Source organism: Geotrypetes seraphini, chromosome 3 (genome assembly GCF_902459505.1).
Source record: "Geotrypetes seraphini chromosome 3, aGeoSer1.1, whole genome shotgun sequence".
Taxonomy (NCBI): domain Eukaryota; kingdom Metazoa; phylum Chordata; class Amphibia; order Gymnophiona; family Dermophiidae; genus Geotrypetes; species Geotrypetes seraphini.
The window spans coordinates 183,649,122-183,676,262 of record NC_047086.1 but is presented as its reverse complement, the minus strand read 5'-3'; the positions used below and the strand labels follow the sequence as shown (position 1 = coordinate 183,676,262).

At 41.4% G+C, this 27,141-nt stretch overlaps 1 protein-coding gene across 1 annotated transcript; it reads left to right on the top strand.

The window, feature by feature from the left end:
• The first annotated feature begins 24,524 nt into the window (after window positions 1-24,524).
• LOC117357221 (olfactory receptor 1019-like) lies at window positions 24,525-25,463 on the top strand. The gene has a single exon (XM_033937593.1). It carries the CDS (start codon window positions 24,525-24,527, stop codon window positions 25,461-25,463), a length of 939 nt encoding a protein of 312 aa, XP_033793484.1.
• The last annotated feature ends 1,678 nt before the right edge of the window (window positions 25,464-27,141 follow it).

Genomic DNA, 27,141 nt, shown 5'->3' with positions numbered 1-27,141 from the left:
AACCTTAAGAAACTGTAGATACTTCAAAACACAGCAGCAAGGATCATCCTTCGCAAAACCAAATATGAGAGGGCAAGTCCACTGCTTAAGGAATTGCACTGGCTACCAGTTAAAAGCAGAGTTCAGTTCAAAATTGCATGTATGGTCCATAAAGCCATATATGGAGAAAACTCGTCAAGACTCTTCTGCCATCCCGGACTTACAGTCCTTTAATGACTCAGACAACTCAACTCTGGAAGCTGCCACTCTCCTCCCCATGCCAGGTCCGGAGAAAAGCTCTCTTCGAGACCATCTTTGAATTCCAAGGACCCAAAGTCTGGAACGAACTCCCAAGCAGCTTACGATGACTTGCCACACACTTCCAGTTCAGGAAGTCGCTGAAAACACATCTGTTCTCCTCACTGCACTGATCTGTTACAGCGTATTCATGCACAAAAGCTTAAGTTCAACACGCATTGTAAATGATGTTAGGTAGAAGGGATTCATTCATACCAAAAGGACAGAAAAAGACTATTGACAAAATCATAAAACGCAACGGAGAAAAATAAACCTCAATTGAGAGCAGCTGGGACTACACAAGTGCCCTAAGCCGCTCTCATCATCACAGGTTTACAAAAAACTCCGTACAATTATAAATAACTTTCATACATCAAAGTGTTATATTTTTTTCAATTTTTCAATCTTTTTTTTTCAGTGTTTTTGATATTTTCCAAAATGTCACTTATTGGATCTATCCAAAAAAAGGGGGAGAAGTCATTCCCAAACACCTATAATGTGGCAATCAGCTCAGCTATAAGCATTCAAACATCGTTAAGCTGCGTGACTTTGCGAAACCGAAATATCATATATCACTCATCTGGAGATGTAAAACTTCCTAGTCCCGACAGAATACTCCACGCTTCTTAGCAAGACAAAATTACAGCTGGCTCCTCACAAAATGGACGTATTCATGTACATGTAGCATATACCTCTGTATCATTTCTGATATTATGAAAGCCGCAATGATTCCTAATCGACATTTGCGGGATACAAGAATCAGTATGGTATGGTATGGTATGCTTCCTTGTATGCTGTGCTAAAAATGCAACAATGCATGCTGAGGAGGGGGGTGGACTTTCTCTCTGGCTAGATATGTCTTACGAATTATTCATTCAGCTCCAAGTAGTTATATTTCTGTGAGGAGCCTTTGCTTGACAAATTACACAGAAGCTCTATAATTCAATCAGTTCACACACATCATGCATCTAAATTTTACTGAGGATGGGTAGGAAAGCATCCATCTATCTGTAGGCACTGCTCTGTGTATCTGATTTTTGACTATTTTCAGGCTTATCCCAGAGGATCCCAGATAGATAAACTCATTGGATCTGTATCCTATAATATTACCAGGCTGGACTCTTATGATTCCTTACACAGCTTTCTTTAATACAGAACTTAAAACAAAGAAATAAATAAACTTACAGTCAAGTAGATCTTAAGGAATTTCTTCTCTCACAGAATTCATGCTCAACCAGTACCTCCTATGATTTAGGGCAAACTGGGATTGTATGTTCACATGCTGTCTGTGAGATGGTAATACTGTATTTTAAAGTTTATCAACACCAAGTTACTTAGAGGCAAGCAGATACATAGGTTTAAATCAGAAGGAGAACAGTACTCTCTCTATGACCATGTGCAACTCAAAATGGGAGTCAGCTATTTCCACACAGAAAAGCAGCAGCTAGGAAGAAAGGGAGGCTCAGCTAACTGGGCAAACAGCAGTGCACTCTGGGAGCTTATCTTAAAGAAATACACACTGTTTACATATCTAAAAACAAACAATCTGCTTCAATGAATATGGGTACTTTTATCCAAAAAGAACCCACCTTAGAAAGAATATAGTGATGATGCAAAACCAAAATTATTTCAAAAAAATGAAGCCGGAGCTATCAGTATCCATTGTAAACAATATGGTAATTATCACAGGGGAACAATGTGAGGAGTATACATAATGTGATCAAACTGAGCAAATAAATAAATATTATGAAAATATGTGAGGGTCCTCAGTTCACACAATTCCTAAGGTCCACAGTCCGTTCAAAGAGTTACTTAATATGGTTCAACCCAACCAGGTAAGATTCAGCATGAGGTGGCCACTGAAAATTAGCAATTAGTGGCTATGTTGCAGGCTATCCATGAAATTCAGTCCACTGGCCAGCTATGTTGACCAGCCAAATCACACATCTTAAATAGCTGGTCTATCTTTGGCCAATATAAACTTAGCTGGCTAGTGCTGAAGAGCGACATAGCTGGCATAGTTTTTCACAGCCAAAAGTCTTCATACTTTGATACATGCATTCTTTATTTCAAGACTTGATTATTGCAATGTTGCTTAAGCTGGCATTTCTAAATTCAACATTTGGTAACTTCAGACTTTGCAAAGTACTGCTCTTAAAATGTTACATCATAAAAGCAAGTTTGACCAAGTCCCTCCTCTTTATTTGCATTATCATTGGTTTCCGGTTGTCTTTAGAATTCAATTTAAAATGTTAATGTTGGCACATAAGGCATTTCATACCTTGGAACCTAGTTATTTGAGTTCTTTGACCATCCCTTATATTCCATGGCATATATCAAGGTCTTTAAAAGACAATAGACTAGTTTTACCAGCAGTACATTGAACAAGATGGGAGTGCATACAACATAAGGTTTTTTTTCTATTTGGCACCAAATCTTTGGAATCAACTTCCAAATTATATTTGTCTTGAAACTAATTTTGTAGTTTTGCAAATAAGAAAGTAAAAGATCGGCACAAATTGGCCATAGTTTTAATTCTCTTAATGGTAGGAAAACCAAATTTATATTTCTGAACACTCCTAAGATTAGATGGTTTGTGAGAATTAAAGGAAACAGGAACCAAAGGGGAAAAGATCCCATACAAGATTTTAAATATCACACTAGCACATTTAACCTGAATCCTCCAATAGATTGGGAGCCAGTGAAGTGTTCTCAGCAGAGGTGTAACATGATCGTATTTACGTTTATCAAATATCAATTTGGCCGCCGTGTTCTGAATAAGTTGTAGCCTTTTTAAATTACATTTGCTTAAGCAAACATAAAGTGAGTTGACATAATCTAATTGAAACAAGATAATAGCCTGAACCAAGACAGTAAAGTATTGCTGAAAAAACAAATGACGAACTCCTCTGAGCATCTTGAGACTAAAGAAACATTTTTTTGTTATATTGTTAATTTGAGAAGATAGAGTGGAGTATGGAATCTAAGATAAAGCCCAGAATTTTGGATGAGAATTCAATTTTCAGTAGATCACCTGAAGCTAACAATAATGAAGATGGCAGCAATTCTATTTTAGGCCAAATCCTCATAGTTTTGTTTTAGAGGTGTTTAATTTTATATGTACCGTACTAAGGAGGCCCAATCCTGGATTCTTAGGATTCAGGAATTTATATCTGCAATTAAATTATTTAAAGAAGGGTCAATTTCAAGTAGAATTAAAATGTCTTCTGCAGTTACTTAAAAGCAGTTTAAGAAAAATATCAAAGAACATCCACAGAGTTCTTTTCTTACTTGGATAGAAAGCATACAGAGAACACTGGCACAGTTTGAGAAACAAAACACTGGCACAGTATGAGAGACTGTCACAGATTAGACATTGCAGGCCATGGTAACAGAGGTTCTTAAAGAAACAGAGCAATATACAGAACCCCCAGCAAAAGGTAAAGAAATCCCAATATTCTGCCAGCTCTAGATGCTCTATTAAGAGTTCTAGGGCCAGTAGAACTTCTAAATCACATGGAACCAACTAATCAGGTCAGTCAACAGTTGCCATTCAAGCTAGAGCCAAGGCATCAGCTGTGAGATCTAGGGCTCTCTTTAGCCAACAAGAAGTGGCTAAAGAACAGAGAAAAGCAGAGGCTCTAGCTGCTGGTGCCACATGCAGGAAAGCAGAATTAGAAGTAGCAGCAGAAGAGTATGTAGCTACCATACACAGTAAAGCCATAACAGAGTGCATAATGGCAGAGTTCTCCAGCATGAAAAAGAAGTAACTGCTATTAAGGCTGAGGCCAAAGCCCTTGAAGAAGCCAAAATGTCTGAAGGCAAGGACAGTCAGTTTAGTCATATTATAGTGGACTAGTATTTAAGCCCGTTACATTAACAGATGCTAGAATATATGTCTGTCTTTCTTTATTTGTGTCTCTCTTCCTCCCGCTGTCTTTCTGCCTGTCTCTCTCCCTGGCCCCCTTTGTCTATCTCTCTCTCTAGCCCCCTTTGTCTGTCTGTCTGTGTCTCTCCCTGCCCCTGTGTCTTTCTTCTTTTCTTTCTGTCTCCCTCCCTCCTGCTGTCTTTCTTTCTATCTGTCTCTCTCCCTGCCCCCTATGCAGCAAAATGTATCTCCCCCCTCCATTTCCCTGTGCAGCATCAGCATTTCGATCCCCCCACACTTTCCTGTGCATCAGCCGCAGCAGCAGTATTCCCTCCCCATTTTTCTGTGCAGCAGCAACAGCATTTCCCTCCCCCCACTTCCCTGTACAGCAGCTGCAGTAGCATTCCCTCCCTATCCATTTCCCTCCCCCCACTCCACTTCCCTGTACAGCAGCAACAGCATTTCCCTGCCCCCACTTCCCTGTACAGCAGCTGCTGCAGCATTCCTTCCCCCTCCATTTCCCTCCCACCACCCCACTTCCCTGTGCAGCAGCAACAGCATTTCCCTCCCCCCACTTCCCTGTATAGCAGCCGCAGCATCATTCCCTCCCCCTCCATTTCCCTCTATCCACACCACTTCCCTGTGCAGCAGCAGCATTTTCCCCTACCCCCCTTTCCCTTCCCGCGGTCTGCCGCTCCCATAGTCCCTTGCCGCCCCCTCCTTCCCTTCTCGCGGTCCCGACAAACCTGCCGACTCCAGCAGCGTCCGCAGCACTCTACACATGCTGCTTCGGGGCCTTCTACTGCCCTGATGTACTCTGGCACGTCCCTGATGACATCATCAGAGACACAGCAGAGCAAATCAGGGCAGTAGAAGGCCCCGAATCAGCATGTGTAGAGTGCTGCGGACGCTGCTGGAGTTGGCAGGTTTGGAGTCAGCAGGCTTGTCAGGACCACGGGAAGGGGTGGGGGTGGGGGGGCGGCAAGGGACTATGTAAGCCGGTCAGACGGCGGGACGGGATGGGAGGGTCAGACCACAATGGGAGGATCAATGGGGGTTCGGGTGTATCGAGGAGGGGTGCAACACTTTTGGAACGGCTCCATTAGTTGTTTTGCAAAGTTTATTTTTTAGTTCAAAGTCATCGTCGTGGCTCCTCTCTTGATCCCCGCCTGCGTCGGAAGCTTTCTCCAACACAGGTGCGGCTCGAGAGAGGAGCCGCGGCGGCGGCTTTGAACTTAAAAATAAACTTTGTCCATCAAGTGTAAGGAATCCGGAGCTGGCAAGCCTGCACATCACCTTGGGGTCTGCGAGAGAGAGATCCGTTGTAAGCGCGCATGCGCACTCCTGCTGACCACAAACCTACAGATCAGGGATCAGGGAACACGGCGGTAAGAGTGCGCATGCGCGCTTAGCATTTTATTATTATAGATGATTCTGCCCAGCGCACAGCAGAATATATAGTTTCAAGTTTATTTTTGATTTGATAAATCACTTATTTAAATTTACTAAGCGAGATACAACTTTGGTAAAAAATGTAAACATACAGTTAAACATAATATTTACATATTAAAATAATGGGTTAGACCAACAGACTTACAGACTAATGGATACACAAGGTAAAAAAAGGGAAGAACTATAATTCAATAATTTTAGAATAGAGAAGAGAACCATAAAAGGAAAGAAACGTTGGCACAAGAGAACAAAATCAGTCTGACTCAGAAGAGATACTAGGTTCAGGGAAAACATGTTCTTCTGTTGCAGAGTGCAGTTCATTTGAGATAAGCAATTCTGAGATGAAGCACACCATGGAGGCAAAACACCAATACAGTGATCCATAAGCAAGCAAGCACATAGATGCATTGCCACTGGCACTTACTCCAAAAAGGAACACTGAAAGAAACACTTCATTTCAAGCACAGATTCTGGCACCATACAGGAACTTGGCTCAAGTACATAAGAACATAAGCAATGCCTCCGCTGGGTCAGACCTGGGGTCCATCGTGCCCAGCAGCCCACTCATGCGGCGGCCCATCAGGTCCAGGACCTGTGCAGTAATCCTCTATCTATACCCTTCTATCCCCTTTTTCAGCAGGAAATTGTCCAATCCTTTTGAGTGGAAGAGACTCTGGCAAAGAACATGAAGAAAGGGGACAAATCCTTCTTCAGTGATAGGAAAAAGAACACAGACGGGATAGTACGCCTTAGAAAACCAGATGGGAACTGCACAGAATCAGATTCCGATAAAGCAGAACTACTGAATGAATACTTCTGCTCAGTCTTCACCTGCGAGGCACCGGGACACGGTCCGCCACTGAAGACAAGGCCCAGCGTGGAAGACCCGTTTCAGAATTTCGAGTTCACACCTGGCGACGTCTACTATGAACTGGCAAGACTCAAGGTGAACAAAGCCATGGGACTGGACAATCTACACCCCAGGGTGCTCAGTGAGCTGTGTGATGTCCTGGCAGAACCGCTATCAGGACTCTTCAATCTCTCCCTAAGTTCGGTGAGAATCCCCATAGACTGGAAAACAGCTAACGTCGTTCCACTGCACAAAAAGGGTTGCAGGGCAGAGGCTGCAAACTAGAGACAGGTGAGTCTCACATCAATAGTATATAAAACTCATGGAAACACTAATAAAACGTAAATTAGACGCAATCTTGGATGAGGAGAATCTACGGGATCCCAGTCAACACGGATTCACCAAGGATAGGTCCTGCCAATCCAATCTCATCAGCTTCTTTGACTGGGTAACAAAACAGTTAGACTTGGGAGAATCCGTGGACGTCGTATACCTAGACTTCAGCAAAGCTTTCGATAGTGTCCCGCATCGCAGGCTGTTGAGCAAGATGAAATCAATGGGGCTGGGAGAAACACTAACTACATGGGTCAATGACTGGCTGAGTGGCAGACTTCAGAGGGTGGTAGTTAATGGTACCTTCTCTAAAACATCGGAGGTGACCAGTGGAGTACCGCAGGGCTCAGTCTTGGGCCCGCTCCTTTTCAACATATTCATAGGAGACCTAATTCAGGGGCTTCAAGGTAAGATAATGTTATTCGCTGATGACGCCAAACTATGCAATATAGTGAGAGATGGCAATTCACACGATAGTATGACACAGGACCTACATTTGTTGGAGCTTTGGTCCTCGACCTGGCAGCTAGGCTTCAACGCTAAGAAATGCAAGATCATGCACCTCGGCAGCAGAAATCCGTGCAGAACTTACACCTTGAATGGTGAGACCTTAGCTAGAACTTCAACAGAACGAGACTTGGGAGTGATCATCAGCGCAGACATGAAAACTGCTGATTATGTGGAGAAGGCTTCATCTAAGGCAAGACAGTTGTTAGGTTGCATCCGCAGGAGTTTCGTCAGCTGGAAGCCTGAAGTCATAATGCCATTATACAGAACCATGGTGAGGCCTCATTTGGAATACTGTGTGCAATTCTGAAGGCCACAATACCGAAAAGATGTGCTGAGAGTAGAGTCGGTGCAACGGATGGCCATCAGGATGGTCTCGGAGCTCAAGGACCTATCGTACGAGGAAAGGCTGAAAAATTTGCGGCTGTACTCACTCGAGGAACGTAGGGAGAGAGGAGACATGATCGAGACGTTTAAGTATATTACCGGCCATATCGAGATGTAAGAAGAGATTCTCTTTCTCAAAGGACCCTCAGCCACAAGAGGGCATTCGCTCAAACTCAGGGGCGTGAAATTTCATGGCGACACCAGGAAATATTTCTTCACCGAGAGAGTGGTTGATCCTTGGAACGAGCTCCCGGTGCAGGTGATCGAGGCAAACAGCGTGCAAGAATTTAAGAGCAAATGGGATGCCCATGTGGGATCCCTTAGAGGGTTAAGCCAAGGGAACCTGTCACCAGGAGTGGGATCCCTAGGATAGTAGACTTGGGGGTGGGTCAGTAGAGTGGGCAGACCTGATGGGCTATGGCCCTTATCTGCCGTCATCTTCTATGTTTCTATGTTTCTATGCTCTATTACATCCTCTGGAAGCGCATTCCAGGTGTCCACCACACGTTGGGTAAAGAAGAACTTCCTAGCATTCATTTTGAATTTGTCCCCTTTCAACTTTTCTGAATGCCCTCTTGTTCTTTTATTATTTAAAAGTTTGAAGAATCTGCCCCTCTCTACTCTCTCTATGCCCTTCATGATCTTGTAGGTCTCTATCATATCCCTTCTAAGTCTCCTTTTCTCCAGGGAAAAGAGACCCAGTTTCTCCAATCTCTCAGCGTATGAAAGATTTTCCATCTCTTTAATCAGACATGTCGCTCTCCTCTGAACTCTCTTGAGAAACGCCATATCCTTCTTGAGGTATGGCAACCAGTATTGGACGCAGTACTCAAGATGCGGACGCACCATCGCCCGATACAGCGGCAGGATAACTTCTTTCGTTCTGGTTGTAATACCCTTCTTGATTATACCTAGCATTCTATTCACTCTCTTAGCGGCCGCTGCGCACTGTGCCGTCGGCTTCATTGTCATGTTCACCATTACCCCAAAGTCCCTTTCTTGGGTACTCTCATTCAATAACATCCCTCCCATCGTGTAGTTGTACCTCGGGTTTCTGCTTCCCACATGCAATACTTTACACTTCTCAACCTTGAACTTCATCTGCCATCTCGTCGCCCATTCCCCTAGTTTGTCCAAATCCCTTTGCAATTCTTCGCAGTCCTCCTTTGTCCAAGCTCTACTAAATAGTTTAGTGTCATCCGCAAATTGACTGAGCAGCCATGCCCTATTAAACACACTGTGATTAAGCAAGAGGCACTCGAAATGCCATACTCCACACCTGACTCCAGGTAGGGGGCATTAAATACATAGTATTTGACAGTGACCAACACATTAGTGCCTTACATTGTAACCGGCACCAGAGCCTAGCAACGGGACTCCTCAGTGCCCCTAGTGGTTACAGCTAAAAAAACTGCACCGGCGTGTGATCCAGTATGGAGTCACCCTGCAGACACTGTAAATTATATTCAAAGAAAAGAAAAATCCATCCACCAAGTTCCAGGGTTCAGTTTTCACAGGTAACTTAATGTCAGAATGCTCAAACAAAAAGAAAACAAAATGGCCGAATCCAAATCCAATGCAGTTTGCAAAACAAAACTCTCGAGGAAAACTCTGGATAAGTTCAGGATTTCCTCTCCCAATGCAAACAATCTTCTCTGTGGATCTACTCTCCACAGAGCTTCTTTTCCATGAAGTTTCTAAAAGCCTGCTCCTAGCAGGAACCAATAAAGTTCAGTTCCCTGCTATGATGCACCAAAAACTCAAACAGTCTCTGCAAAAAAGAAAGCCTCCAGCTTATCTTATCACATTGCTGGGTCTAGGGGAGTGCCTCAAGTTTGCCTTCAAAAGCACAAAAACAGCTTTCAAAATCCCTCCAGTTGTTGGCAAACTTCTCCCCACAAAAGCACTCCCAGCTTCTTAACAAAAATGTGCAGAGAACAAAACAGAAAAAACACAATCCCACAGTTAAGGAAGTCCATGCGAGAAAAAAACCCCAATCTCAGCCAAAACAGCAAACAGAAGGAAAAACTCACAGTTCTTTGCTCAGTCTTGCCTTTCCTTGCAGCTTCAACACACACACAGGCTTGTGCTGCAAATGGTGGTGTGGATCCAGCCTCTTCCAGGTCTAAGGCATTACCCTAGCTTGAGCCAGCAATGTTCTACTTGGGGAGAGACTCGTGACTTCCTTCTCACCTCCCCTACCAAGAGCAAACTACTGGCTTTTCATGGGGAGGAGCCACACCCTGCTCTCACCTGGGCTTCTCTCTGGCTCCCCCCGGTGGACACTAGGGAAACCACAGGGACCAAGGCAGGCACAGAGCCTGATTAGTCACAACATCTTGACAGAAGAAGACTGACCTCTTTAAGAACCCCAGCCTTGAAGTCAAGCCACGGCGGGGAAAAGGAGATGGAGCAAGTGTCACCACTGAACATCACTATAAACTGCACAGAGGTATATGGAGAAGGCCTCAGTGGAAGGTCATACACCAAGGTTTGTGTGGCAACGGTATATGCAAAAGAGCAACCAGATAAAGCAGTGAAAAATGTATGTCATCATCAACAAATAAAGTAACCAGTCCCTGGCAAGGACAGAGTTCTTTGACTTATTAAGAACTCTGTTATTGCAAGGGACTGGTTACTTTATTTGTTGATGATGACATACATTTTCACTGCTTTATCTGGTTCCTCTTTTGGATCCAGGGAAACATCTCCAAAAACTGCTATCCCTACTACCTCATAATCTGCACAGGGAGGACAAAGAAGATGGGGAGAAAAGCGAATGGTTACATGTTAGAAGCAATTGATGGCAGCATCAAGAGAGATTTACTAGCTCTGAGTGCAATCAAATACCATATATCAGGGAAGAAATCTCCATATCTGAGGTTAAGCAACAACACCCTCATTTGCAACCAATAGCAGAGCACCTGCAGCCAGTGGATCAGAAGGAAGAAATATGCCAGCTATGGTCAGAGTTTTTAGAACAAGATCAGATTCAGTTGATGTACCATAAGCCTACTGGCTTGCCCTGGGATGGGTGATAGTAGGTGACACCTGCCTCAACGGGCTGAGACCAAATGTACAAAGCATGTGTTTTGACTAATGGGTGCACCACCTTGTTCAAGCCTTCTCAGAACCATAAGAGAGGTTTACAGCTGGGGATAAATAGAATCTAGCTCATTTACCTATCATAACCAGAAGATCATCTGGGCGATACAGTGTTCCAAATCACTAAGTATGATGACAAACTGACTCAGTTGAGGACAAGGAATTCTCCAGAGATGAGTCCAACAGTTGGGTTGCTCCTCTACCCTTTTGGATACTCAGAATATGGCTTCCCAACAACAGGGAACAAGGTTTATCTCGACTGACTTCACAAAATAGAATTACATAACATTCATGCAGAACATGCTGGATAATGACCATGCAAAACCAGCTCCACAGATGAAAGATAATGAAGAATGCTGGTACTTATCTTTGGCATGCACTATCCACAAAAGCCAGACCAGATCAGGACTGTGTTTGATTCCAGTGCTCATTCAACAATGTGCTGCTTTCTGGGCCTGTCATGATTCACTTCGGGAAAGAACCTATCACCATAACAGCAGACATACAGCAAATATTCCACTTTATAATATACCAAGACTACAGAAACTACTTCAGATTCCTGTGATATCACAACCATGATCTCAATCAGGATATTGTAGAATACAGCATAAAAGTTCTTCTTTTGGCAATAGTCCATCACCTTCAATGGCAATATATGGGCCTAGAAGGACAGCCCAAGGAGTAGAGAAAGAGTATGGCACAAATGCCAGACATTTTATTGAAAAAGACGTTAAGGTAGATGATGGCTTGAACGTAAGAACATAAGAATTTGCTTTTGCTGTGTCAGACCAGTGGTCCATCGTGCCCAGCAGTCCACTTACGCCCTTAGGTCAAAGACTAGTGCCCTTGCGTATGTGCCTTACTTATCCAACCTTTTCTTGAATCCCTGGAGGGTGCTTCCTCTATAACAGCCTTCGGAAGAGCATTCCAGATTTCTACCACTCTCTGGGTGAAGAAGAACTTCCTTACGTTTGTACGGAATCTTTTCCCTTCTAATTTTAGAGAGTGCCCTCTCGTTCTCTTCACCTTGGAGATGGTGAACAGTCTCTCTTTCTCTACTAAGCCAATTCTCTTCAATATCTTGAATGTTTTGATCATGTCCCCTCTCAGTCTTCTCTTCGCAAGGGAGAAGAGGCCCAGTTTCTCTAGTCTCTCACGGTACGGCAACTCCCCCAGTTCCTTAACCATTTTTGTCGCTCTTCTCTGGACCCTTTCGAGTAGTACTATGTCCTTTTTCATGTATGGCCTCTAGTGTTGGATGCAGTATTCCAGGTGGGGGGGGGGGGGGGGCGGCGTACCATGACCAGGTATAACGGCATGATAACATTTTCAGATCTGTTTGTGATCCCTTTCTTAATCATTCCTAGCATTCTGTTTGCCCTTTTCACCTAGGGGCAATTGATCTGCTCAAAAGATAACAAGCAATGTTGGCAGAGACCAATCTCAGACTTCATAACATTGCTTTTACCAGTTCAGAAGTAATGACAGCATTTCCTGCAGAGGATCATGCCAAAGATTTAAAGGATCTATATCTCAGAATAGACAACACACCACTTCAGAGAAGTCTTATTCTGCTTTGGGACCTAAAGAGAGACATTTTTACATTTCAAGTGTCTAGCCAAGAAAAACCATACACACACACAGATGTCTTATCAACAGTCAATAGTTTGTACGATCCAAGTTTCTCAAGTTTATTTAAAAATTTGATTAAATCACAATATCATATTTCAAAGTGATGTACATTTAAAAATTCAGAGTACCAACAAAACTCAAATCACACTAAACATGGACAATAATAGGCATACATAAGGCGGGTAGGTGGAACTACAATAAATTTAAAAAGAAGATAAACATAGAAGGTTAGAACAGTAGGGCAGGTAATTGTTTCCATTTAAATTTCATGAATGGAGTATGATGTTACACTCTCTGTATGAGGGGGAAGGGGGGGAGGTGTTTGTTTTAGACTTACGTTGGGAATTGTTATGTGGAAATATTTTGAAAAATGTATTCTACTGTCTAATTGTTTATATGGAAAAACTTTTCAATAAAAATATTTGAACTTAAATTTCTTTTTAAGAAAGAAGTAGCCTCAAAAGGATTCAAGATTCAAATGCATCCTTATAAAGCCAACATTTTATTGATCTTTTGAACCTGTTAAATATTTTTTCTTTTCTAATAGGTCGGAAGCGAGTTCCATATTTGTGGAGCCATGACAGAGAAGATTGTATTTCTCCATGTATTAATAAATCTCAAAGATGGGACTGAAAGAAGGTTTTTATCCTCTGATCTTAAGGATCTATTAGGAGCATAATGGATCAAGTATCTTTCTAGAAATATAGGGGATTTGACTGTTAGTATTTTGTAAGTTAATAATATTATTTTATAAGAGATTCTGTGTGTTATGGGGATTCATGGCTCCAGTAACCATTCAAGGGAGATCCTTTCTAAGAAAGCTTTCCCAAATACTGAGTAGGATGTTCTATTGCCACCAGAATGGGAGAAATGGAAACATTCTGTAAAAACTCTTGAACAAATGCATATCCCACACACTTACATCCCTGTAGCACTCAGTACTACCTCTCACTGAGAAATCTGCATCTTCATAGATGATTGTGGGGAAAAAACAAACAAACAAAACAATAGCAGCAGTAGCCTACTTGAAATCCACAGATGCAGATGGTGTATTCTAAGTGGGGTTCATCTTTAGAAAAGTCAAGTTATCACCTCAACCTAATCATACCATTCCACGCATGGAATTGTGTGGTGCAGTACTAGCTGTGGAAATAGCAAAAATTATAGTCAATTCAATCAACTTCTACAGTGACAGCAAAGTCGGCCTGAGATATATCTACAATCAAACTAGGAGATTTTATGTCAGCAACACAGTTGAACATATAAAAAAAGTCAACACAACCAGAGCTGTGGCATTATTTGTCAACTAATCAGAATCCAGCAGATTGTGCAACTAGAGTCAAGCAAGCATCCCAGCTAATGGAAACTACCTGGTTAACAGAACCAGAATTTCCTCTAAAACCTGATCATAAACTTTCAGCTTAGAACGCTCTTGAGCTCATAGACTCTAACAATGACACAGAGATTCATTCAGAAATGACTATCCTTGCTACTTAGATTGTGACCGACAGCAACTTGGGAGCTTACCGCTTTTCTAATTTCTCAAGTTGGTCATCACTCAGAAGGGCCATAGCATGCCTGATCCACACTGCAACTTCACATCATTGATCAACTGATAAAAAAGCTGACCTTTGTCACTTTTGGCACCTCTGTATGAAACCTCTATCGAGATCATTCAAGCAGAAAGTACCATCTTTTTTATTTTATTTTTATAATCTTTATTAAATTTTCCAACTACAATTGTGCATATATCTTACATCATGTACAACAAGAAATGTATGCAAAAGAGTTCCAATGCATCATGAGAGTATGAACCTTCCAAAAGACAGCCCACTTCTGAAGTTTACAGAAGCCTCCTGAGAGTTGGAGGTCGCCTCACTCAAGCAGAACTGGAAAGGGTTGAGAAAAATTCATTTATTGTTCCAGGTCGACAACATGTTGTAACTTTGCATGTCTGATACTATCGTAAGCAAGTTAAATACCAAAGCAGATACTTCACAGAAGGAGCTATGAGAGCAGCAGAATTGCGGATTGTGGGAGCATAATTCAGCATTGCTTCTATTATTCACTATTCTGTGAAATGTTGCAGACTAAGATGCAAGTTTCAAGAACAAAGAATGGCAGATTTGCCAGCAGATCGACTCTGCACTGAACCACCATTCACTTATGAAGATTTAGATGTCTTTGGACCCTGGTCATAACATAATGCACAAGACATAGAAGGCCTAGCAACAAACATTGGGCTATAATTTTTACATGCATGAGTTTGAGCAGTTCACATTTAAGTCATTGAATCAATGGACACTTCAAGTTTCATCAACGGCTTGCGAAGAATCCATTCTCCAAGAGGTCCAGTCAAGCAAATCTGTTCCAATTCTGGAACCAGCTTCACAGGAGCCTGCAGAGAATTAGATATTCCATCTATCAAGTTGGAACAATCTGCAACAGAAAGATATCTATGCAACCAAAAGTGCACTTAGACCTTCAACCCTCTTCTCTCTTCACATATGGAAAGAGCATGGGAAGGCATGATCAGAATAGCTCAGTGGATTCTTAATGCCATGTTGCAGAGGTTGCGGCAGTTATGAAAGCCAGACTCCTAGTACCGGTGTCTTCAGATCCAGTCACTGATCTTGACACCAGCTATGCTTCTAATGCAGAAAACCAACACCATTTCTGCTCCACCTGGAGATTTCAACAGTAGCAACATCTATAAACATCAGTGGAAGCAAGTGCAACATCTTACAGACATTTTCTGGTAGCTTTGAAAGGGAGAAAACCTTCTTATGCTTCAGTATCAAAATAATTGGCAAAACAACTGGCCGCACCTACAAGAAGGAGATCTTGTACTGCTAAAGGACAGCCAAGATCAACATAACAGCTGGCCTTTGAGGCTCATCAATAAAACCTTCCCAAATGAGGATGGGGAAAGTTTGGAAGCTGGAAATTAAAACAGTAAATCAAGGAACAGTGAAGACTTTCACTGAAGTGATCTTTATACATCATGAAGAAACATGATGACAATGGACTGTTATTCACTCCAGAGACTCATAGACTCTCTCTTTTATGTTATTTGTCTATGTTGTCAGTTTCTCATTTCAGCTCCTGTGAAACTGCCAGATATGAGTAGAATTTGTCTCTGTATCAGATATGTCAAGACACGTCAGAAGCCATCAAGTCTTTATGCTCGTTACTTATGGACTTTGAATGGACTATGTGGTATTATTAAGATTGAATAGTGATAATGGTATCTACAGATATCAGACGGAGAGTGGTTTACCCCCCCCCCCCCCAATTAATTAAATCAGATTGCTTATTTTCAGATATGTAAACAGTGTGTATTTATTTAAGAAAACCTTCCAGAGTGCCCTGCTGTTCACCCAGTAGGCAGACTTCCCCTTTCTCCTGGCTGCTGCTCTTGTTTGTGGAGGTAGCACTTGGCCATAGAGTACTGTTCCCCTTCTAATTTAAACCTTTGTATCTGCTTGCCTCTAAGTAACTTGGTGTTGCTAAGCTTTAAAGTACAGTATTACCATTTCACAAAGCGTATGTGAAAATACACTCCTGGCTTGCCCTAATCATAGAAGGTGCTGGTTGAGTGTGAATTCTGTGAAGAAATTCCTTAAGATCTATTGAACTGTAAGTATATTTCTTTGTTTTAAGTTTTATATTAAAAAAAAAGGTTGTTAGTCCGGCTTGTTAATATTATAGGCTAAGATCCAATGAGTTTATCTATCTGGGATCCTTTGGGATAAGCCTCAGAATGACTGTATTTACCTGGATTAAACTATTATCAAGATTAAACTATTAGCATTCCATGAACCAACAATAATATGCTTTCCAGCTCCCATCACCCTCCAACCCCCAACCACAGCTATTCCACTATCACCTTCCCAGTATTCCCTTTCTCCTCAATCTCCCCTTCTCCCTCCCTCCAGAATCAGTGTTGATTGGCCCACCTCTGGATCAGCCAACCCCCAAGGAAATGATGTCCCATCTAGAAAGCAAATATACCCCTCCTTCTATTCTTCCTACCCATCATACATAGAGAAACTCAGCATACCATGCAAATACATTACTGTCTTCCAATTCATAGTGAAGATCTCAAACCTATAGTCCATCAAGCAGCAGCCTTAGTAGGTTTCTTGCTCTGACCAACCACTTGTCAAGTCGAATCTGCCCATGGCTCCAGTACTGGTATTACTAGCAAGGCTCTCTCTAGAATATTATTGCACCCCAATTTCCATCATGTTTCTCAACTTGCCACTGACAGTTATCCACACTCTGAAAGGAAATAGCTAGGGATAATGGTATTCTCCAGCTTGAAGAAACTGAGTAATTCTCAAAAGGCATATCTCTTTTGCAATGTGAACCAGGCCAGATCCTGACAGACTCGCATTTTAATATCTTTTCTCATAAAATCCGGATACTGACAGGCTGTAGATAAAATTAACTCCTTTGTTGGAAAGTCATCAAAGCAATCCCCAATATCTCATGGAGCAGACACCAGTCTCACACTCCTGTGAGCTCACAGCTCCATATGTCTGTAATAACTGCTGACAGAACTCTGTCACCACTACTGCACAGTGCTTAAAATGGTCTATCTCCAGTATGCCTTTAAGTTGCATATTAAATTGCATGAATCTGTTTTCCAAATCCTCAATCTGCTCTCACAATGCCTTGAATTCTGCAGTCTCTTTACTCAGTTTGCTTTGTATCATTTTAACCTCTGCTCTTCCGCTGTAGCTACACCTAATTCACCGACCTCCACTTTTATGTCTTAAAGTGCAGCTTGAACATCCTGCAGCACTCTTGTCATCTCGGATTTCAATTCTTTGAACCAAGCAAGTACATCTTTTTTGGGTGACCTCCACTGTTTCATCCTGCACCCACCCCTCCACCCCTGATTCATCCTCCGAGTCCGATGGCGGCAGTGCCATTTTCTTTTTCTCAGCAGTTACTTCTGCTTCCGGATTCTGCTAATCACTGCCATCCACCACATAGCAATATTTCTCCAATTTCTTGCTCCCCACAAAACGTTGCACCCAGTATCAGTAAGTATGAGAGAAACTAATGATTTTCTGCAGCCCCGATGGAGCTCCAAAGCTAAGCATATATTGTGCCATTTTTTGCCATTGTGTCTTTCATAATTAAATTGTGAGCTCTTTTGAGCAGAGATTGTCTCTTGTGTGTTTCATGTTCAGTACTGCGTGCATCTGGTAGCGCTATAGAAATAATTGTAGTGGTAGTACTAAGCTGCCATTTTGCATCATGACATCACTTCCCCCCCATCAGCCTTTTATAAAACCAGAACTCTGAAATTAATGAAAAGTTGAATAAAATTTCAAGCAGCATGGTTATAAATCTCTGCAGTTGTGGCTTTATTAAAATCAATGGGCTTCTTTTAAAATTGCTAAACAGCTTCTCACTGCGGGCCAGTGAGCTAAATGCTCTGATGCTCATTCAGCTCCTATGAGCGCTGGAGCATTTACCTCACTAGCCTGCAGAAAGAAGCTCTTCCATGGTTTAGTAAAACCCAGCAAATGTTAGACGTGTCAGATTCTGTAACCAACACACAAATTTTAAGAAATTTATTGATAATCTGTTAACTACTTCACTGCAAACCCTGTGCCATCTAAATTATAAAAATTTGAAAGAACCTTAATCTATAAATGTTCACAGTAGACATTCCCTACCAGTGGAGTATTAAGGGTGAGAGGTGACCAGGGTGATGGTGCCCCTCCCCCGCCCCCTGCCGCCTGCGCATCCCCTTCCCTTACCCTGTACCTTTTTTAACTTCTCCAGCATAAGCAGCATGCCCACATCAGTGTCAGCTTGCCCTCTGACATCACTTCTGAGGCGCTGATCCTGGAAGTGACGTCAGAGAGATCGCTGATGCCGACATTGTCAGCAACCTCATGCCGGGGAAGTAAAAAGGTTACGGGGAAGGCAAGGGGTGTGCACATGAGAAGACGGGGTGAAGAGGAGGAGGGGGTGCTGTACCCTTAACAAAACGACAGCCAGGGTGAACCACCCCCCACCCTCCTGTTTACTACTAACATTCCAAACTAAAAATATATATATTAAACACCCAGATACAATAGTATTTATAACAGCTATTAATGCTAACTTTAATCATGCATTTTAAAAACCACATTAGGTTAATTATCATCTGAGCTACTGTAGTGTGAACTCCAGTGATCAGGTCCCAGATGCATTTCCAGTGTTTTTAAGAAAGCAGATTCATAGATTGTGAGCATTTGAGGAAGGAGCTGCTGTCTGTCATACACATGCAAACAGTAAGTCACTCATAAGAAATTGAGATGCATTATAATTATTTTAAACATTAATATGAATTTGTCTTAATTTTTGTCCATGCTTTAGGGCATTATTCCCCAAGTGAAATGGCAAGTGATGCCACAGAAATAGTCACCGACGCCTGATGCTACTGTCCTGACCAACACATGGGATTTAAAAATGTGCATTCATTACTGCTTATTCAGTTTCTTAGCCCAGCTTAAAAATTTTGTTGGCAATTCCATAGGAGGTAGGAGCCACAATGGGCATGCTTACTGCTAGTTCTATAGCTGCTCTTAGGTACGCCTTAGTCATTACAAAATAGTAGTACAACCCCACTTTAGCATGCGAACAAATAGATATGATTACCTATGTCAGGTTAATGGCTGGTGTTAATGGGTGTGCTGAGGTGGACCAATCAAAGCATTCAAATGATAATATCTTATAAGTTCAGTGCGTTGTTTAGCAAACGCCCTTATCCCTCCAATGCTGCTCCAATTTGTACACCCCCTTGCACTTATATGCTTTAGTGCTAAGGCACTACCTGATGGAATAGGGTCTAGTGCATATACATGCATTACTGCTGATTATCAGTGCCAGTATCATGCACCTATGGATAGAATTACCCCTATAGTGTAAGCTAAATTGATTTGATAAAATTAACCTATACATTAAAGTACTTAAAGTCAAGTGGCATGCAAAAAAATTTCTAACACACATTAAAACATTTTTATTAAATGCACCAGACCTAGAAGGATTCCGCGTCCAATTCTCCAGATCCTCAGTGATCCCTCTATTTAATAGCCTTCTTTCTTACTCCAGTCTCCTTTCAACTGTACCCCAAGTATTGGATGGATGGCTTTAACCGTTTATGGGGTGTAGTTATCAACATGGACTGCGCTTAGGACATACTATTTTACCACTACTAGAGATTGTTCCTGGGACACATTGGTCCCCCTTGGGATCTATTTCCATCCCCATCCCCGTGAGTTGGGTTCCTGCCCCTGCACTATCTGCACAATCCTTGAACATTCTATAACCATTAATTCATGCTCTTTTAGCACAAGTCCTATTTTATTCAAAGAAAACTAGTTACTAATAACTTGGGTTAACAGTAAAATAACATATCTTAACACTAGCCCAATTGGTGCCAGGAAAAGTGATGGGACTTATATACCATCTTTTTGTGGTCACACATCCAAGGTGGTTTACATACATACAGGTACTTATTTTGTATCTGGGGCAACAGAGGATTAGATAATTCGCCCAGGGTCATAAAGAACAATGCTGGGCTGCAGCTCTACCACTCCTCATCTCCAAATGTGATGAGATGACTTCCTCCCTATATGTAGATTGTTTTTTTTTTCATTGTCTCCTATGCTGATGAGGAGGATTTCAGATTTGGTCACTTTACTTTTCATGCCATATACAGTATGGCACCGTAATTGTGGAGCTCTATCATCAATACTGGAAGCAACTTCTTTGGCTTAGATATTGTCAGTAAAATATCATCCGCAGAGAGCAATTTCTTAAATTCCCCATTCCAATCCTTTAAATTCTGTCCCTGAATTATGTGTATTATCAGATCTATTATTACCAGTGTTAAAAGTAATGGGGGGGGGGGGGGCATTGGGCAAACTTATCTACCTCCCTCTAATTCAAAGGCTGTAGAATACTCCCTTCTAACTTTCACATTGGTTAGCAGTTGACTGTAGACCTCTCAAATCCAATCAATAAATCAAGGACCCATACCCACTTTCTCTAGTACTCCAAATATAAATGGCCAGTAGATTATATCAAAAGCCTTGCTGGCCTTGATAAACAAGAGAAGCATAGTTTTTCTTGCTACCTGTGCACTGCAGATAATATTCAGCTCCCGCTGGCTGTTTTTTTATACCTTATCCACCCATTATAAAATAAGGCAGACAAGCAAGAGGGAATCAGCAGCAGAGATGAGAAACCACAGGAACAAGTACAGTGGGCCACAGGTGGGATGAAGAAGGCAAAACACAGTAGATATCTAAGTAGGGAAATCAGTAGTTATTCAAAGACCCAATATTATCCATATTTCAGCAGATTGCCTGTTTTAGGTCATATGACAGTCTCATAGTAAAGCTGCAGCCTCAGCACCCTGAGGTTGTGGGTTCAAACCCACGCTGCTCCTTCTGACACTTAATCCCCCCATTGCCCCAAGTACATTAGATAGATTGTGAGCCCACCGGGACAGACAGGGAAAAATGCTTGACTACCTGAATAAATGCATGTAAACCGTTCCGAGCTCCCCTGGGAGAATGGTATAGAAAAATTGAATAAATAAACAAATAAATAAAATAGATGGGGTGTGTCCTTTATCAAATACTACTAAACATCATTCATATAGTAATAATATAATCACATGAGGTCAGCCCTAGATGTCTAATTCCAGGTATAGATTCATCTTTGGAAACACAGCAGTGTCAGGTCTTGGAATAAATACTGCTTCCTCTCCTTACAGTTCTATGTGTTTATGTCTCTTTCATCCCACCTGTATTGTTCTTATGGCTACCCATTATAAAGCCAACCTGGTCCTTATCTACTATTTCTGAGATCTGTCTCAACAAACAACTATCTTGTACTTTTCTGAGAATCTTATTATCAGTTCCGACATGTTCCCCTATCTTTCCCCCCTTGTGTGTATCAGTGTTTTCTGTGCTTACTTTTTAGATACACTATATAGAATTTCCTCCTCTATGCAGAAATAAAGCAGCATTTGTACTAAGGATAAGCTTAATGGCACTTCAGGTCAGAAAAAATTCAATATTACTGTGACCCATTTTTAAGAAATGAAGTTGGACAGAGCATCAGCATCACTGAAGGATATCGGCAATGAAACTCAAATTGCTCTTACTCATTTGACAGAGTTTGAAAACACATTTACATAACAAAATCACATAATAGTGTCAGATGTATGATCTGTATGATCCATCCATTGTGCCCAAGAATTTGGTTGTATTATTAATTGCTCTATGCACAAAAAAAATTGAACTTGGACAACTGTATTTCACACAAACACATATTTCTTCAGAGACCTTGGAGGAGACTTGTTTCACATGGGCTAAGACTGCTTGTGATTTGCCTAAATCATTATCAGTCTCTAGTGGCATGCAGTGACATTTATAAGAAGGAATTCATAGTAGAAGGCCCAAGACAGTAATTTCAAACTGTGCCGCCACACACACCATCTGTAAAAATGATGTCAGACTAAATTAACATTTTCCGTGCAACCTGGGCAAGGTTTACTTCAAGTAAGCATTAAAAATAAAGAAACAATAAAAGAATAGCAAAATATGTCTGGCATGGTGTAGTGGTTAGAGCAATATTATATAAATATACGTTGTAGATAGTTAAAGATAGATAGTCTGGCATGGTGTAGTGGTTAGAGCTACAGCCTCAGTCCCCTGAGGTTGTAGGTTCAAACCCTACACTGCTCCTTGTGATCCTGGGCAAATCACTCCTCCACTGCCTCAGGTGCATTAGATAGACTGCAAGCCCACCAGGACAGAGAGGAAAAATGTTCAAACTACCTGTATGTAAATCACTTTGAGTGTGACTGTAAAACTACAAAAAGGCAATATACAAGTCCCAATCCCTTTCCCTAGTATCCAACATTGGCTTAAATGTCCTACACACAAATCCAGACATACTCTTCCTTCCTTTCAAGAAAGATGTGTTTTTAGAATGTTAGTATTGGTTTGAAATGATTTTCAACATAAAGGAATGACGTTTGCAGGGAAGAGGAGCAGAGTGCCCTTGCATTTCTCAGGGGTCACAGTTCAATTACATATCTAGCATAATTTCCCATGAATTTCACCCTACAGGAGCTTTCAAAGAGCAACAACTGGCACAAGGAGGGCTGGAGCAGCAGAATTGGCTCTTCTTTGCACCTTTCAGTTTACTGAAAGATTTACTTGGCATAGAGTGAAGGACAGAGGTACTTATCTGTCCTCCCTAAACCTCTCAAAGTGTGTGGTACAGTGATTAGAGTCACAGCCTTAGCACTCTGGGTTCAAGTCCTGTGCTGCTCCTTGTGACTCTGGGCAAGTAACTTAATCCCCCATTGTCCCAGGTACATTAGATAAGAGTGTGAGTCCAACAGGACAGATAAGGAAAATGCTTGAATACCTGAATTTAAACCACTTAGGCTATACGTAGTATATAAACACTTAAATAAATAAATGTCTAATACCTAGAGCAAAGCTGCATTTAACTTTAAACTAAAAGTACTGGCCACAGAGTTGCATTTAAGCATATTTTCAAAATTATTCTTTTTTTTTTTTTTTTTTTTTTTACATGACAGTAGATAAAGGCCAAATGACCCAACCCATCTGCTGATCTTCAGCATTCACTATCGTCTAAAAAAAAAAAAGATGAAGTATGTGGTAGGGTTACCAGAAGGCCGGGGAAACCCAGACATGTCCTCTTCTAAGCTGACTTTCCAGGTTCCCGGAAAGACTTTCCCAAAACCCAGCAGTATGTCCAGGTTTTAGAAAGCCCCGAGCTCCAATCGCGTCTGGAGGGCCTTCAACTAGCATGCACAGATGACTTCAGATGCATTCACACATGCTTGAGGCCCTCCAGATGCGGCCTAGAGGTCGGGAAAAAAGAGACAAGGCTTTTGGGGGGCAGGGCTGGAAGCGAACGGAGTGGGTTGGAGGCAGAATGGGGTGGGGCCATACATCCAGGTTTCTCTATTATTAAATATGGTAACCCTAGTATAGGGGGAAGTCTAAATAAAAATCTCAGCAAGAGAGGAGGAGGTATTGCAAGAGTGAAAAAGACTTTATGGTGAGGACTGTGAAAAGTAGATGATAGCAAGGATCTAAAAATATAAACTTTCCAAGGGCACAATATAATATTAATCAAGTGGGTTAGTGGTGCCCTGTGCTTAAAATGTAAAATTAATTCTTGTGAATCTATTGTCAGGAATATAATATAATATAATATAATCTCAACAAATGTCAATGGACAGGGAGAGTGCAGGTGATGATAAATATTAATGATGAGTGAAAGTATGTGAAAAAGTGCTAGTGACCGTGTAGGGTCCTATTCATCTACACCAGTGGTCTCAAACTCGCGGCCCAGGGGCCACATGTGGCCTGCCAGGTACTATTTTGAGGCCCTCGGTATGTTTATCATAATCACAAAAGTAAAATAAAACAGTTTCTTGATCATATGTCTCTTTAGCTATAAATGACAATATTATTATTAAGATTTAGCCAAAAAGAAAGATTTATAAATTATAAAGAGTTTTACCTCTTGCAAAATTGTCATTTCTTTAATAAGACATTAACTATTTTTTTCTGAGGCCTTCCAAGTACCTACAAATCCAAAATGTGGCCCTGCAAAGGGTATGAGTTTGAGACCACTGATCTACACAGTTTCTGTGGAATCCCTGTCCATTGCTATTGTATTTGACAAGGTGGAACTTTTTACCTACAGAGAACTGTTTTCCTATACAAACTGGTTTGCCTATGCAGTATAGTTTGCCTGTATACAGTATGTTTGTCATCATTGCAAGCTACATTTGCTGTTATTGTTTTATTGATTTATGCACCTTAATTTATGTTATTAATAAACCTGGGAAGTTCAAGTTCATCAATACTGGTTTGCCAGTGTTTGGTTTTGTGTTTTCTCCCATATAATGTATTCTCAAAATAGGTATAATTTTGTTGTTCTATCTATATTCACCATACAAATTACCCTTTTCCCACTTGTATTCTGTTTCATTGCTGATATTTGTCTTCCTTAAAATCCCAACAGATTAAGAACATTGAATCAATGAGAAAGGAAAACAAGACCTCAGTTACAGAATTCATTCTCCTGGGATTCTCTGACCATCCTCACCTGCAGCTCTTCATTTCTGTCATAGTTTCCCTGATCTTCCTAATCTCTGTGCTGGGAAACATGGTGTTTATAATGTTAGTGTGTGCTGAACCTCACCTTCAAAAACCTATGTACTTCTTCCTCAGTAACCTGTCCTTCCTAGATATCTGTAACACCTCCATCACTCTTTCTACATTGCTGCATGGTCTAGTGACAAGAAATGCACTGATTTCTTTATCTTTATGTATTACTCAACTCCACTTTTTCATGTCTCTTACAAGTACAGAATTTTTACTTCTCACTGCTATGGCCTATGATCGCTATGTTGCAATTTGCAATCCTTTACGATATGTGCTCATCATGAACAGGAGAACCTGCATCCTTTTGGCATTTGCTTCTTGGATACTTGGCTTTCTGGATGTGATACCTCATACAGTTTTGGCATCTCAGTTATCCTTCTGTAAGGGTAATGAGATTAATCATTTCTTCTGTGACTTTGAAGCTCTGATAAAACTCTCCTGCAGTGATATGCACAAAATAGAAATACTGATATTTTCTGAAGGAGTTTATCTGGTATTTATTCCCTTTGCATTAACTTTGACATCCTACATCTACATCATTTCCAGCATTCTAAAAATCCGTTCTGCAAAAGGGAGTCTCAAAGCTTTTTCAACATGCTCTTCCCACCTCACGGTCGTTATTCTATTCTATGGGTCTTTAATCTGTGTCTACATGAATCCAACATCAGCGTATTCACCAGATCGAGACAAACTGTTCTCCTTGCTGTACACAACTCTGATTCCAATGTTAAACCCCATTGTTTATAGTCTAAGAAATGTAGAAGTAAAGACAGCCCTGATTAGAATTATAAACATTAAGGAGACAAGTCTTTAAATGGATGCTTGCACAGATTCTTGCTAGATATGAGCCAATAGGCACTATGCACTGTTATGCTATGGCACATAACTGAAAGGGTTTGAACACAGGCACAGATCATGGGTGGGGCATGTATGTGATGTCAAGTAATACAGAATACTATTAGTTATATGTTTTGCATGGCACACTTAGGTGTGCCCACCTGCACTAGTCATTGGCCTGGCATGAGTGATTGTGCATAACATTTGGCATACCAAAGCAGGTATTTTCTATAAAATCCTAGGTGTTACTAAGTGTCATTATAGAACTGGCACTCTTCACTTCCCATTAGATGACCTAATTTGAGAACATAAGAACTGCCGCTGCTGGGTCAGACCAGTGGTCCATCATGCCCAGCAATCCGCTCCCACGATGGCTCTTAGGTCGAAGACCAATGTCCTAATTGAGTATAGCCTCACTTGCGTACAAGTTCAGCAGGAACTTGTCTAACTTTGTCTTGAATTCCTGGAGGATGTTTTTCCCTATAACAGCCTCCAGAAGAGCGTTCCAGATTTCTACCCATCTCTGGGTGAAGAAGAACTTCCTTATGTTTGTACGGAATCTATTCCCTTTCAACTTTAGAGAGTGCCCTCGTTCTCTCTACCTTGGAGAGGGTGAACAACCTGTCTTTATCTTGAATGTTTCGATCATGTCCCCTCTCAGTCTCCTCTTTTCAAGGGGAGAAGAGGCCCAGTTTCTCTAATCTCTCTCTGTACGGCAACTCCTCCAACCCCTTAACCATTTTAGTTGCTCTTCTCTGACCCTTTCGAGTAGTACAATGTTCTTCTTCATGTACAGCGACCAGTGCTGAACCCAGTATTGCAGGTGGAGATGTTCCATAGCTCGGTACAGTGGCATGATAATCTTCTCTGATCTGTCTGTGATCCCCTTCTTAATCATTCCTAGCATTCTGTTCGCCCTTTTTGCCGCCGCTGCACATTGCGCGGACAGTTTCATTGACTTGTCTACCAGTACTCCCAAGACTCTTTCTATGAAACAAAACATAAATTGATTGAAGAGTGCTAGCTGAGCATAAAGCTTTAAGAAGTCAAATTCAAAGTTCAGACCATTTATTTAATTCCATACATCATGTAGACATGTGTTATATTCCCTTCCCTCTCCAACTTTTCTATCAATTTTTGTATCTCCTTCTTCCCTCTATTATTGTAAACTGCCAAGATGTCCACATTTTATTAAGCCTGATAAATCTGAATGTTCTATTTGTTGGGATCTGAATTTTGATTGTTGTTGATGTTTGTACCATTTTGATGCAATACCTTTTAGATGCATTTTTTTTCTTAAGGTTATTAGGTCAGAGTTGATCAAGTCCTTTGATATGTTATGACAAGTGACACATAAGCAATGTTGTAGTTGTATACATTTGTATTGTTGGTTTCTTGGGAGACAATCACCCCACTTTTATCCAGCCGTGCTGCCGAGCAGTGAGAGCTAAATGCCAAGCCGCCCACAGGATTAAAATGGGTGGTTTGACATTAAGCTCAAGCTGCTCATCAGCATAGCTTGATAAAGGGGGGGAGATAGATTTCTCTTGAAACTCACTAAGCAGCAGTAGAGTGTTTCTCCATGATCAGGCAAAGTAAATTCTCCAACACTCATAGGAATTGAATGAGCGTCAGAGCATTTACCTGGCCAGCCC